The 14,198-nt window shown below is 38.3% G+C and overlaps 1 protein-coding gene across 4 annotated transcripts in view; it reads right to left on the reverse strand.

Moving 5' to 3' along the window:
• ctnnd2a (catenin (cadherin-associated protein), delta 2a) overlaps positions 1-740 on the reverse strand; it is a 210,485-nt gene extending 209,745 nt beyond the window's left edge. For all 4 annotated transcript variants that reach the window (XM_036124884.1, XM_036124881.1, XM_036124883.1 and 1 more), the window contains exon 1: positions 632-740. In XM_036124884.1, coding sequence (XP_035980777.1) covers positions 632-645 — 14 coding nt within the window. In that variant the 5' untranslated portion in view covers positions 646-740. The remainder of the gene's footprint in view (positions 1-631) is intronic.
• Positions 741-14,198: the final 13,458 nt, after the last annotated feature.

The following is a 14,198-nucleotide window of genomic DNA, read 5'->3' on the forward strand; positions in this document are numbered from 1 at the left end:
GACACGAGAAGAAGTTGTCAAAGAGATGTCAGACACACCAATCCAGTTCAGTTAGTGCAGTCTTTGTGTGCCACAAGAAATCTTAAAGATAGCAGTAACCCTTTTAGCCTGAAGAAAAACTATTCTTTTTTTGTTATGACAGGGAACTAGCCATATATTAAGAGTGTTGGTGAGCCAACACTGCTGGATGGGATTTCTGAGAACTCCTGCTTAGAGAGTTTCTTGCAAAGCACATGTGATCTTGAAGAATATGAAACATGAATTAATGAATACATCGAATGTTATATAATGATATCTATATCAACAATTAAATGATGTTTCTACAAAATATCAAGCTGCAGGAGTGCATTACAGGATTCAGCACCACAGCATAACTTAGGCAAAGATAATGGCAGTGAAGAACAAAAGGATGTGATCTACTGAAGCACCGACACCTGGAGCTTGAATCACAGTTCTCATCTTTAACTAATCACAGCCCGAGGAGGATAACTGTTGGTTAAGACAAACTGTCCTCATTTGGCCAGATCTTTTCCAGCTTGGCAGAAGCTGCTGAGAGTTGGTCACCTGATTGTTAAAAAGTCTCAAACTCCCATGGACCCCCGTGAACACTTGCAAGCAATCTCAATGTTACCTGATGCTGCTCATGCTGCCTGCGTCTGATCCCAGCTTGCATCGCTCCAGCTGGGTGGCAACAATCTGACGTTCGGCTTCCAGTTCTCTGGTCAGACGTTCAAACTGAAGCTCCTAATTTAAAAAAAAAAAAAAAAAAAAAAACATGAATAAAAACATTGTATGAGTTTCAGTAAACAAGAACTTTAAGGCATGTTGTGGAGTATTCTCTCTATGTAGAATACCTCATATGTTTAGTTGAGAATGCTTAGTGCATTTTGTTCAACGTGAAAAAAGAAGAAAGCTAAAAAGCATTAGAGAAACATGTTGCCGTAATGATGCTGTGATGTGGGAAACGTGTGGCTGTATGTTGTGCCCCACAATCTCAACAGCGCAACATAAAATACACTTTTTCACTTAAAAACAGATATATAACATTTACATGGATACAAAATAATCTGGCCCTTGTGAGGTCATAGAAATATTATTTAATCTGAGATGAGAAGGACACAAGTTGCTCTATATATTACTACAAATAAGATACAATGCAGAGTCACTGTATGAAAATAATTCTGACAGATACTGAGAAAATGCATTTGATTAATCATGCATCAATAAATTTGAGCAGCTCTATTAAAGTATATTCAATTCAATTCAATTCAATTCAATTTTATTTATATAGCGCCAAATCATGAAACATGTCATCTCAAGGCACTTTACAAAGTCAAGTTCAATCATATTATACAGATTTGGTCAGATTATACAGATTGGTCAAAAATGTCCTATATAAGGAAACCAGTTGATTGCATCAAAGTCACGACAAGCAGCATTCACTCCTGGGGAAGCGTAGAGCTACAGGGAGAGTCGTCTGCATTGTCCATGGCTTTGCTGCAATCCCTCATACTGAGCAAGCATGAAGCGACAGTGGGAAGAAAAACCACCCATTAACGGGAAGGAAAAACCTCCGGCAGAACCGGGCTCAGTATGAACGGTCATCTGCCTCGACCAACTGGGGGTTACAGAAGACAGAACAGAGACACAACAAGACAGACAAACAAGCACAGAAGCACACATTGATCTAGTAATCTGTTCTACATTAGATGGAAGTAGCGGGTGAGCCGTCTTCTCTGGATGATGTCACAGTTAACAGAACGCCAGACCAGGTGTACCTACTATGAAGAAAAAGAGAGAGAGCAAAAGTTAAAAGCTGAAATGACGACAGTCATTTCAATGTAATACAATGCAAAACTGGAGAACAGTAGACTGAAGAACAGTAGAAATCAGTAGAGTGAGAAAATTAGACCCTGATGTCCTCCAGCAGCCTAGGCCTATCACAGCACAACTATAGAGATAGCTCAGGGTATGAGCCACTCTAACTATAAGCTTTGTCAAAAAGGAAAGTTTTAACATTAGTCTTAAAAATAGATAGGGTGTCTGACTCACGGACCAAAACTGGGAGTTGGTTCCACAGGAGAGGAGCCTGATAGCTAAAGGATCTGCCTCCCATTCTACTTTTAGAGACTCTAGGAACCACCAGCAGACCTGCAGTCTGAGAGCGAAGTGCTCTGTTAGGAACATACGGGGTAATCAGAGCTCTGATATATGATGGAGCTTGATTATTAAGGGCTTTATACGTTAGAAGGAGAATTTTAAATTCTATTCTTGATTTAACAGGAAGCCAATGAAGGGAAGCTAAAACAGGAGAAATATGATCCATCTTGTTGATTTTCATCAAAACTCTTGCCGCAGCATTTTGAATCAGCTGAAGACTTCGAACTGCATTTTGTGGACTTCCTGATAGTAAAGAATTACAATAGTCCAGCCTTGAAGTAACAAATGCATGGACTAGTTTTTCAGCATCACTCCTGGACAGAATGTTTCTAATTTTGGCGATATTCCGGAGGTGAAAAAAGGAAACTCTGGAAACCTGTTTAATATGGGATTTAAATGACATGTCTTGGTCGAAAACAACACCAAGATTTTTAACTTTATTACCAGAGGCCAAGTTAAAATCTTTTTTTTTTCTTATCTCGCTATTGTGGTCTAAAGCATTTTTAGGCTAAAGGATAACTTTTATTATTAAATATGCAATTTGAAATTCTTGCTGTCCGTGAATCCAGGAGGTCTCAACAGACTCTGTGATTCTTGAGAGAAAATTGAAAAAGTAAAAATAAAAAAAATATTCTAGTACATGCCAGGCTCCCCAAGCCTGAGGCAAACATGGCTGTTCACAATAACAAAGTAAAAAGTATTTGTATAAATGACAAAAAGAACCAAACATATGGTACAACATGTAAGGCTCAATAGGTAGAACAATCATGCAATTCGAAAGTTGCCTGTTTAAATCCAACTTCCTCATGAAACTTGCTGATGTGCCCCTGGGCAAGGCCCTTCACCCCTGGTTTCCTAGCAATCAGTGCATGAATATGTCACTGTTTCTGAGTGCGATCGGGTGAATGTGGATCTAGCGTTTTGAGCTGTTAGCAGGATTAGGAAAGCATGTAAACTAAATTCAGTTCATTTAACGTTTTATATCACCCAAGTCATTGCTAGCATGCCTTGGGTTTGGGAAGTTGCACCTGATCATGGTACATCGTATATGTCCAGATTTGTGCCTTTTTTCTTAAGCAGTATATAAAAACCTGATAATCATACAAATATTGAACTCTGAGATGCTGCTGCTAAAGATTATTCCAGTAACCAGATTATGTAATAAAACATAGTCCCTCTGCCAAAGATAATTAGTGCAACAAGAGAATAAATTATAGATGTTGCTAGTGTTTCTGCTAAATCAGATTCCACAAGCATCCACATCATGTGGTGTAACTAGAGTCTCTGCTAAATAAATTAGGGACTGTGTCATGTCTGATGTGTCTTTGTTTTTACCCATATCATTTTAGGATCTGCTAGAGATCAGAATATATTGTTACTTTGCTCTGATACACAAAACCATAGAGAGTAAGAAAATTCAGAGAACGTCAAAGGGCAGCGATATCGCCAGAGGGGTTAGAATAATGCCTGGTGTTATACTAATCTGGCAGGAACTTTCTATTGGGTGGATTTTGATAGAAAGCATTTGCTGACCAAGGGATTTATGTATTGAATTGACTTTGTAAAAAGGTCATTTTCACCCTTAACCCTCGGTAACAAATGCATGAGTGCACGTGTGCGCACGCACATGTGCTGTTGATGTTAATAACAACCACGTGGAGGTGGATTCAGAATGCAGGAGAATGTGGCACAGTTAAGATGGTTTGGATAGTTATCGAACATCTCTGAAAAAAAAAAATGAGAATGAAAAAAAAAAAAGCCGAAGAGAGAGAATACGCTGGTTTGATTGGTTTTCTCAAAGCCATTTGAAGCTCTGAATGAGCTGATTCCCAGACGCTATCACGGGTTTCCAACCTCAATCACACGAACCCCCCCCCCCCCCCCCCCCCCCACACACACACACACACAACACAGAACAATGCAATCCATCTCCCTCTCTGTCGCTTCCATACAACTGTTTTGCACATGCTTTTAGCGACAAGTTACTCACAAATATACACACTCCCTTTTCTGTTTTCCAATCAAATTCTCTGTTGCTTTTTTTTTTGCCCTATTAAAGCCCCAGAAGGAAAATGCACATTGTGTGCACTACTTGTATATACAATGTCGTATTAAGCTCATTAGTTCACCGCTCATGTGATATAAAATAGAAGCTAATTAAAAACAATATCTCATCCCATGAGACCACTAGTGAAACACGTTTTATCACAAGTCCTTCTGTCATTCTCCTTGCTTTCTGTTGTTTATCGGCAGTCTTCCTGTCAGCAACTCTTTCACATATTCAAATTAGAGCAAGATAAATCTCAGACATGTGACCAAAGGAGGAGGTTTAAATGTTACTTCATTATTTTATTTTTTAATAGGGAACACAGAGAGCTTGAAGGGGCTCTATTACACCCTTAGGACCCTCAGTTCTGAATTACTGCTTTGGTTTACGGAGCGCTGCCTCGCTTCAAAGCTCTGTTCTGCTTCTCATGGCACACAGCTTTGTCACCTGGTTTGCAACAGTCTCAAATTATTTTAAATCCTCAAGGTGCAAAAATGCTAATCTCTGAACCCAGAGTGTCATTATGCTAATTGATTATTTAGAATGCCTCAATGACAAAATTTATTAACAGGCTTCTAAGGCAACAAGGTAATGTCTGGAACAGGCGTGAAACATAGTGGACAGGTTCTGCAGCGGGGACAGGGCTGTTTTAACCCATCATCAAAGGTGCTATTAATTTTGAGCCCTTGAAACAAGAGAATGTTGCACTGCTGAGTTCTCACAGCAAATGAAAATAAATGGCTAATTAGTTGTGAACTCGGCAAGAAATAGTGCCAGCATTTAGGTAAGAAGTGCTGTATTTTATGCTCATAAGTCACTAGAGATACAGTCACCCTTGCCTAAAGGTTTTTACAGCAAATAAAGACTTGTTTGGCAAACCTGATGCACCCTTTAGGATAGTCAGAAATCTCAGTACAGTAAAGACTCAACAACTGACTGGAGGTCAGTTAGGATTTTTCCAGAGAGGCTGAGAAGTGTTATCCCACAATTGAATGAGGAAGTTATGACTTACTTGAGGAACTCAAACAAATTTACAGTGGTAGTGATCCGAAGGTGGTGAGGGTGAATTTGCCTTAGGTATTTAAAACCACCGACCCAATTATCGGCAACCTCTCTTAAACTTGCTCATCTCCTCCTCCGTTAGCAAAGGTTGGATTGAATTTTTTTTTTCCCACGGTCGACCACTGTACCCCCCCCCCCCCCCCCCCCACCACCCCCATTAGTTATGGGAACCTATGTTAAACATGTGTTAAATGACCTAGAAATAAATAAACCTTTTATTGTTGTAGGATAATCTATATAGGAAACCTTTAAGCAACTTGTATTTAGTCGGAAAAGAACATCACACAGTGAAAAAAAATATATTTTTAACAAAAATCCCTGGGGCCGAAATTATTGCCACTATAAAAACCCATTTTGCATAAATGCAACCATTTTGGTACATTACACTTTTCTCTTTTAAGTTGGTCAGAGTATCTAAGCACTTCTAATCTTGCTGAAATATGACGTGAACAGAGGCCTTTGTCGGACTTTAAAATGGGAAAGACAAACGTGAACGGCGTTAACGTAAGGCAGATGGGTCGATCTTTGTAAGTCAGGAAAGAGCAACAGGGGGAAAAAACTCTACCAACTTAAACATGAGCTAAAATGGAAACTGTGACATCTTGCCTCGACTCAAAGAGAGGTGGATGAGGGGAGGTAAAAAAAAAAAAAAATCTCCTGAGCTCTCCATTGGAGAACTGTAGAAAAGAGTAGCATCATAGGGTCACCAAGTATTTATCAAATATTACTTCTGAGCCAACCAGTAAATTGGAAATCATGTAAAGAAAAAGCCTCTTCTGCTACACCATGGTAAACTTATATGGACTAGACTAATGGGAGTTTAACTGCACCCGTGTACTACAATCAGATGAGGTTGAGCTTTTCTGTATAAACACTTGAGGTTGGTTTGGCAGGAAACCAAAAAATACAAATTAAAAACAAAACAAAAACATGTATCTGAGAAAGCATTTCATGATCACTTTTTGTTATAGAAGAGGAACCGCTATGCTATGGGCCCATTTTTCTTCTGAAGGCCAAGGGAGCATTAGAGTTCATGGAGTGAGCTGACAAGAAGACTGCATTAGGGCTGTCTGGCAATGCGGCAATAAGAATTGTTGTCTTAATCCCAAAAAATCCCCAACAGATTTTACTTTCACAAGTGGAGCCTTGCAGCTTTCGCCATAGTGCGCTGCTTGATTTATATATGCAATAAGATTCATTACAATTTATACTCTGGCTGTTTAATGTTCAATGGACACTGAAACGGTGTCCAAATGGTAGAAGGTAGAAACAGATGAGACAAAATGCCAAAAGGGAGAAAAGGTAAAAGAGAAACAGGTGAGGAAAGGGAGAGAGCAGTATAACATCCTCTGAGTCTGCTTCTACACCTGCAAAGAGAGATATAAAAAGAACAGCAAAACCAACCGATAAAGTATTACATGTTCAAACAACCAACGCCTTGATACCATCACTGAAGAATATACAATATGATTTAATATGAAATGTATAAAGTGACAGCGGAAGATAATATTAGGGGTTTTCTGTATAGAAGTGAATCTGTAAGTACCTGGATCCAAGCACCTGAGATTATTTTAAAGACTAATGATAAACAGAAAAAAATCCATCTAGTTGTATGCATCAACTATGTAAGATATTGTAGGAGAAGTATGACTGGTTGTACGGCATATTACTTGCAAGGCTTGCAATAAGTGTAGCCAATGTAAATTTGCAAAGATGAGAAAACAATTATTTCTTCCACTGGAAAAAAAATACTGAAATTAGATGCAAGACTTTTCACAATTTCTAAGTGCAATGATGATCCTGCAAAAATAAAAAGAAAAAAAATCAACTTATTTGTACACATATTTACAAGAGGTATCAATAAATGTGGTGATAGCAGCATAACCACAGATTTCATCCGATCCACTGTAAACAGATTTAATATTCTATCTTTCCCTCCTCCTGTGTTATCCGACAACTACCTGAACCTTTTTGTTTCTAATGACAGCCTCCACAGTCTCACCAGGCAAAACCCATATCTGCATTTTTGCTTCCATCAATGCTAAATAAAAATTCTGGCAGCATTGCTTTGGTTAACACTGGGAATTCCAAAAAACAACCAAGACTGAGTTAACTCAAAAATGTTATTTTGACTTTTACCTGCACACACGTCGGGTTTGAATGCTGCTAACAAAAACTAAATCTACCAAAAGTGACATAGATGTCTTTCATTCCCTAACCCTGTCTTTGGCAGGGAGAGTAAAAACAGTCAAATTGTATGTTATTGAGGTACCCTTGTATTTTTACCAAGATGCCTCTTTAAATCTATTCACTGATGATCTCGCATGAAACTGTCAAACAGTAATATTCTCTCCAAAACGTAAAATCTCAAGCAGACAAAAATATACCAACACTTACAAGTTGTGTCAAGCATTAGTAGCAAGATTTTTTTAACAAATGTAATAATTTTCCTATTACATAACAGTCTCATAACTTGACCATTATATGTTTATGCTGCTAATTATAAAAGGGGAAAAAAATCTCAAAAGTTATGATGCCGGATGTTTAAAAACATAAAGACCATACCACTAAGTACAATGAGCAATACACACATTTGATCAGTATAGATATTCCATGGATCCATCTATTTTGCTTATGGATGTGGGGAGGGCGCATTTATCCATGCGCTTTCATTTAAGGGAAATTTTAAATCTCCAGTTTCAGGATCTATTTAAATCTAAGTAAATTGCAAGCCTAGTACAAATGGCACATAATAAAACATGATTAGCTGTTATTTAAGTTTGTAAGAAAGATGTACTACCTTGGTATTTGCACGAGTCACAATTTGACAGGCCCAAAACAGATGAGTTGGGAACTTGCTGGCTCATTTTCCAATCCCTCTTCTAACTTAATAATTAAATAAATAAACTAACACACTGCAGGCAAGGGAGCGATTATAGGGCTTTGGGATGAAAGAAATCTGCTGTCATGAATGACGCAATAAATCCATTCTTCATATTTGAAACCTCCATCCATTTTCTATCCCCGCTTATCTGTGCAAGGTTGCGTGGGGCTGGCGCCTATTTCCTGTGGTCATTGGAAAAAGGAAGGGCAGACGCTGGACAGGTCGCCAGTCTATCACAGGCCAACACAGAGACAAATAGTCCAAACAACCATACTCACACCTAAGGGCAATTTAGAGAAACAAATTAACCTAACAGTGATTTTGGACTGTGGGAGGAAGCCGGGGTTCCCTAGAGAAACCCATGCATGCACAGGGAGAACAGGCAAACTCCATGCAGAAAGACCCCAGGTCCAACCCAGGACTTTCCTGCTGCAACTGTGCCACTGTGCATATTTCAAACAGATTCTACTAAGATTCAAGCCAAATTAATAACATTTTCAGTTAAAGTGAATTTTACTGCATATGAGATATCTATCCATATATCTAGATAGTGAGGTAAGTTTTGTTAAACAGCAGTTCAGTTCCCATAATAGTTGTTTGGGAAAATATGCAAAGTATGAAATCCTTCTTAATGCTTGCCACCCCATATAAACTGTAGTATCTGTTTTCAGATCTCTTTGATTAAAAGTTAAATATTCCAAAGGACAATAATTCAAAGATTGTGCATCGGAAAACGACCAGTGCTTATTTTTTAAAGAAAGTAAAAGGTGGTCAACTGTGCTTCTAACTAACTCCCGTATGCTAAGCATTCTTAAATCAGGCAACACGTGAAAGAAAAACTCTGATAAAAAAAAAACAGGAATAGTACGAAGGGGACCTGATCCCACGCCTCCTCTCTGCCACAACCTTTGATATTGAAATCAGCCCTATCTCTTACGAAAACCGACAACTGAAGCTCGTATTTAGAATTTAGCTGGGAATCATTTCTGCTTGCCCCACTATACTTGTCCTGTCTGTCACTTTAATGAGCATGTAAAACCCCATCAGGAAGAGTACGCTGAAAAAGGAAGGCTGGAGGACAGGGAAGAAAGAAGAGACAGAGAAAGGAATCCAACAGAGTCTAAGACAACTGCTGATGAATGCCACATGAGATGGTACCCAGGGGAGCGAAATCTGATCCACTCTAACTGAATGTGCAAGTGTGTGCAAAAAGAGAAGGTGGTTTAGGCCTCGCAAGAGAGGTGTACCAATACCAGCCGGGGAGAAAACAATCTAAATGCTGACCACTTTCATTCTAAGGTTTTGCAAATCTAAACGTGAGAACAGGTAAAATTGGTCCACACGTCTTAAAATTAGGAAACCTTAATCATACTTCTATGCGTTCTAATGAGTTTAGAATAGCAACAACTTTTTCCATTTTTTTCCTGCTGACATTGCAACACTATAGAAACTTTTTCAATGCATTTTTTGTCTGGTAAACACATTAGGACACACTGTAATATGACATGACAATTCTTATCTGGGGCTTTTAGATTATAAGACATGGTAAGGAACACAGTATTCTTACCGTGCTAATATTAAAAGACAGGTGTCTTAATCAATATTTAAACACTACGCACTATACATTCAGATTCTAAAATCAATACGCTTGTGGTTCTTTGCTTGCAGACAAATCCATACCAGCTGAAGTGTTTGCAGTGCCACTCTACGCTCAACACCCCCATCCATCACTTTTTATGCGTCTTGGGTTATCATACAGAATAATGTAGACATGCTGCTCATCTATTTCCTGTGCGATAGCATCTCCCCCATTGCCTGCTTTACATGCTCCACTGCATGTAAGCCACAAAACTGGTACACGGCACAGCACATGTTGGACCGAATGAGTCCAATCAAGGTACAGTGAGAATGAGGGCGGGCAAACATCGAATCTCCAGATTCAGAGGCATTCACAGCGGATCAAATATTTTGTACGCAGTAATGGACTTCTACATACAGCTCGAGTATTTCAAGGCGAAAGCGGAGCATGCAGGACATGCTTTGGTTTTAAAAGGCCACAAAATAACCTGTGAATAAACTATTTATTGTAAAAATAGTAATTTACATGTTTGACTGATAACTAATCAGTGAGGTAATGGTGCGTAGATTCTTTACACTGAGTCGCCATCAGAAGATCACACATGCTTATTATTGGCATGACTGGTATTCATTTATAAATATGCATTAGAACTTTTTTCCCCAAGATGGTGCCTTCAGCAGAAAACTATGGCATTGGGTCAATGTGACTAGTATATTTGGACGTGTCTGCCCTAACTGTCAATAATGGTGGAAGTGGTATCATGCTGAGGGCTGGTTTAGCTGCCAGTGATACAGGTTGCATTTCGCAAAAGTGGCGAACCACTGAAGAGGGAGGATTACTTCCAAAGTCATCTACTCCACCTCCACCCAACAGCTAAAAGGGTTGAGAATAGGAGACAAATAGGTGCTCCAACAGATAAAAAATCCAAATACACATAAAAACTGCTCTGGGAATGGATAAAACAAGTTGGCAATGACCTCAATCCTACAGACAAAGAGAGAGAAAAATATGGCATTAAAACCCTGGTTCATATCAATGACAGCAACAACTTTAAATGGATAATTTTTAAAAACATTGGTGGTCAAACATCTAGCCAGAATTAAGTGAAAAGCTTGTCGATACCTACAAAAACTATGCAGTTTTTTTGTATTTTCCTGATGACCTTTTAACCAAAAACAAAAAAAAGGTTGCCGTGTACACTATGTATATTCTTAATTACGTGTTGTTTAGAAGAAAATCTGTAAGAAATTCTACTGGAGGTGTTTGTTGAAGAATCATTTCTCCCAATGATTAGTGCATGTAAAATGTAAACATTAGCAACGATAAAGATAATCTACAGCTCAGGCGTGTTTTAGTCGGAATCAGCTATGCTCCTTACCACCTGTCCTCTTCCACATCACGCTGCTGCACATTAGAGACAAAACATGTAGCAGTGACGCCTGGCCACTTCTGCTGCAGCCCGATTCTTTCCAAACTGGAATTTGCTTTAGCAACAACCCCTAGAGGTGCTTTTTAAAGTGATTATGGGTACAAGAGTTAAACAGCGGAAAAGCATATCAGCACTAATGCTGAAACTAAGCTTCTCTTGAGAGATTCATGAATCAAAAACACCAAAACACAATTAAAGAGGACAGGAACAAGAAACGAGGGATTCTAAATGGAACAAAATAATGAAAAGTGTTGACATTCATTTAAAAACAATCATAAATGAAGGATCTGGAGTGCTTATGTAAAATAAAGTAATAAAAAAGCAATGTGTGGCTGTTTTTTTGTTGGAGGTGGGGGTGGGGAGGGGTTGAACAGCTAAGTTGGGAAAGCAATAAAGAACAAAGGAACTCTTTGTTGACTGTGAAATGCAGCTCACTCCGCGACAGACACAGCGACCCAAGGACCGACATCAGATTTCCAACGTAAGTAATGAATTGATTTTGTTTGATACCATAGCTCAAATGGGTGCAACATTAGCACTTCATAGCCACAGTGAAGTATCATCGCGGGGATAAAAAAACAAAAAAAAAAACAAGAAAGTCAAAAGCTGATTTCCATTGTGGTTTGACTCATAAAGGCCTTGTTGCATGTGTGAAAAACAATCCTTCTTTCCTTGGGGAGCATAAAGAGTGGCAGATAAATCTTGAGTCTTGGATGCTAAAGTTGCATAAGCAACAAACTGATGAACTCTGTTCACTGAAAACACAATAGATCCAACAGAAGCACCACAAACCATACATTATGTGTATTAACAGGGTAATTTTCTAGTTGCTTCCTATTGGTAGACCACATCCTCCTTGAGGACATGTGCACATCTGTAAAGTCATTATAAAAGGTCTTAAATAAAATGTTTAACGTTTATTTTACTCTAAATAGCTACCAGAGGATGACAGGTTTTAGAAGCAAAGAGAATGATGGGAAAAAACTAATAGGACTGTCATGTTCTGAATGAATAATGATCTACACCACTGTAAAAGATATACATATCTAAGTTGGCCTTTACATCAGGGTAAAATGGAGAAAAATGGATAGCAAAATATCAAGTCTATTGTTATTGTCTTTAGAAATTTTCTGAACTCCTAAACTTTTTTTTTTTTTTTTTTAAATAGTGACTTTGGCAATTTAGGGCTTGGAAGTTTTAGATTACATGTGTAAGAGAGTATCCATCAATACATTTTAGGACAGATGTTGAAAAAAAATGTATCTTCTATCGTGGGTAAACAAATCCTGCTAAAATAAGCATTTGCATTTAGGTTTTGAATACAAGAGCTGCATGAAAAAAAGAAACATTATCCAAACCTGAAATGTATAATCACCAACATCTGGCCTATAACACTTTTATATGTTATAAATATTCAACACACAAACGCAGCAGTACTCTGACTGATTTCTCCCACATTCAATTATTTATGGGTTCTGTGTGCAAAATGAAATCAACTCTCTTTTAGTTTGCAATTTCTCTCTTTTCACTCTGCCACTCTGTGGCACTGTTTTGTCTTTGTTTCTGTGTATCTGTCTCGTTATTCACATTGTGAGCCTAAGAAAAGATGTGGGTTTATTATCCTTGCACAAGACTGAATCCGTTTTTAGGCAAGCAAATAGTTCAGAGTTTTACAGCTCGCATGTAGCTGTGTTGCATCGACGCTGGAACAAACAGTGTAGATGTGTCTGTTTTAATTATGGCCAGATATTAATAATTTAGTCTGTTTACATTAAAGAACCAAGGCAAAACAATCAGTCAATTATATATTTTCTTCAGGCCTGTTACTTTGCTTTTTGGCTCTGTCTTATTTTAACTGCAAACATCTGCATTTTTTAACTGCAGATGTTTAAAATGGTTGGGAAAACGTTGCGCTGCAAAAGCTTTGAAATCAAGAGATTCAAACAGCAAGTGCTTCCTGTCATAAACCGCTTAGCAATTCCTGAGCAACATGTTATTTTATAGCAATTAAGAAATTATCTTTAGCATTTTGCATTACAGATTATTGAAAATACACTTTACTATGGTAGTTTTGTGTGAGCAATGGATGTTATTGACCAGCACTTTTCTTCTTGTCGCAGATTTCCAAAAAGCTTATGGAAGGCAAGCGCAAGTCTAGGACAGGTGATTACCAAAGCATGGATAAGTAAGTTTAGTTCATGCTATAGTTTACTGATAATAATAATTAGGGCTGGGCAATGATTAAAATATTTAATCGCGATTAATCGCATTGTATTTACAAACTCCAAGAATGAATTCAAAAGTAGTGTAAAGAGCACTTTTATTTTAATGTTCTGCTGCCATATGAACAAAAGTGTTGTAACATTTGTAGCACTTATCAGTAACACATATTTAGTGTAAAGCTCAACTTAAACATGTAAAACAAAAAATAGCAATAATAATAAATTAAAGCTTATTGCCACTGACAGGGAATTCTCTTTATGGGGAAAAAATCTACCAAAAACAGGCAATTTCTGAGGTAACAGCAGGGAGCAGCATTACCATTTTATGTTCAATACCAAAATTTAACTTGGCAGTGGTTACTACTAACTTGTTTCTGTCATATTCCATGCTGGAAGAACTTTAAACTGAAATGCTTGCTAACTCGATATGCTTGCGTTGCTTGCGTTTATTTGACATTGACACACGTTTTTTTGTTGTTGCTTTCTCGCGTGCATATAGTGAATGGCAAAAACACATTGATACTTTGAAACGAGAAGCGACTTCACCGACGGCGTCTAAGCAGATCCCCCCGCTCCGCTCCGCACAAAACTTGTTACGGCCGCCAACTCACCGCCTCGCCAAAGCAAATTCCTGTGGGAAACACCGCCTTCCGCATGTCGGCTTTGTTTTTTTCGGGCCAGCACCTTTCTTACTCTGAATCCGAGGTTTGGCTGACAGCGAGGTTATTGGCGCATTATCGCCACCTACTGTTCTGATTCAAACCCCTACACCGCAGCAACAGACCTTCACAAAATAAAAGCATGTGAGCAACATG

Source organism: Fundulus heteroclitus, chromosome 21, assembly GCF_011125445.2.
Source record: "Fundulus heteroclitus isolate FHET01 chromosome 21, MU-UCD_Fhet_4.1, whole genome shotgun sequence".
NCBI lineage: Eukaryota > Metazoa > Chordata > Actinopteri > Cyprinodontiformes > Fundulidae > Fundulus > Fundulus heteroclitus.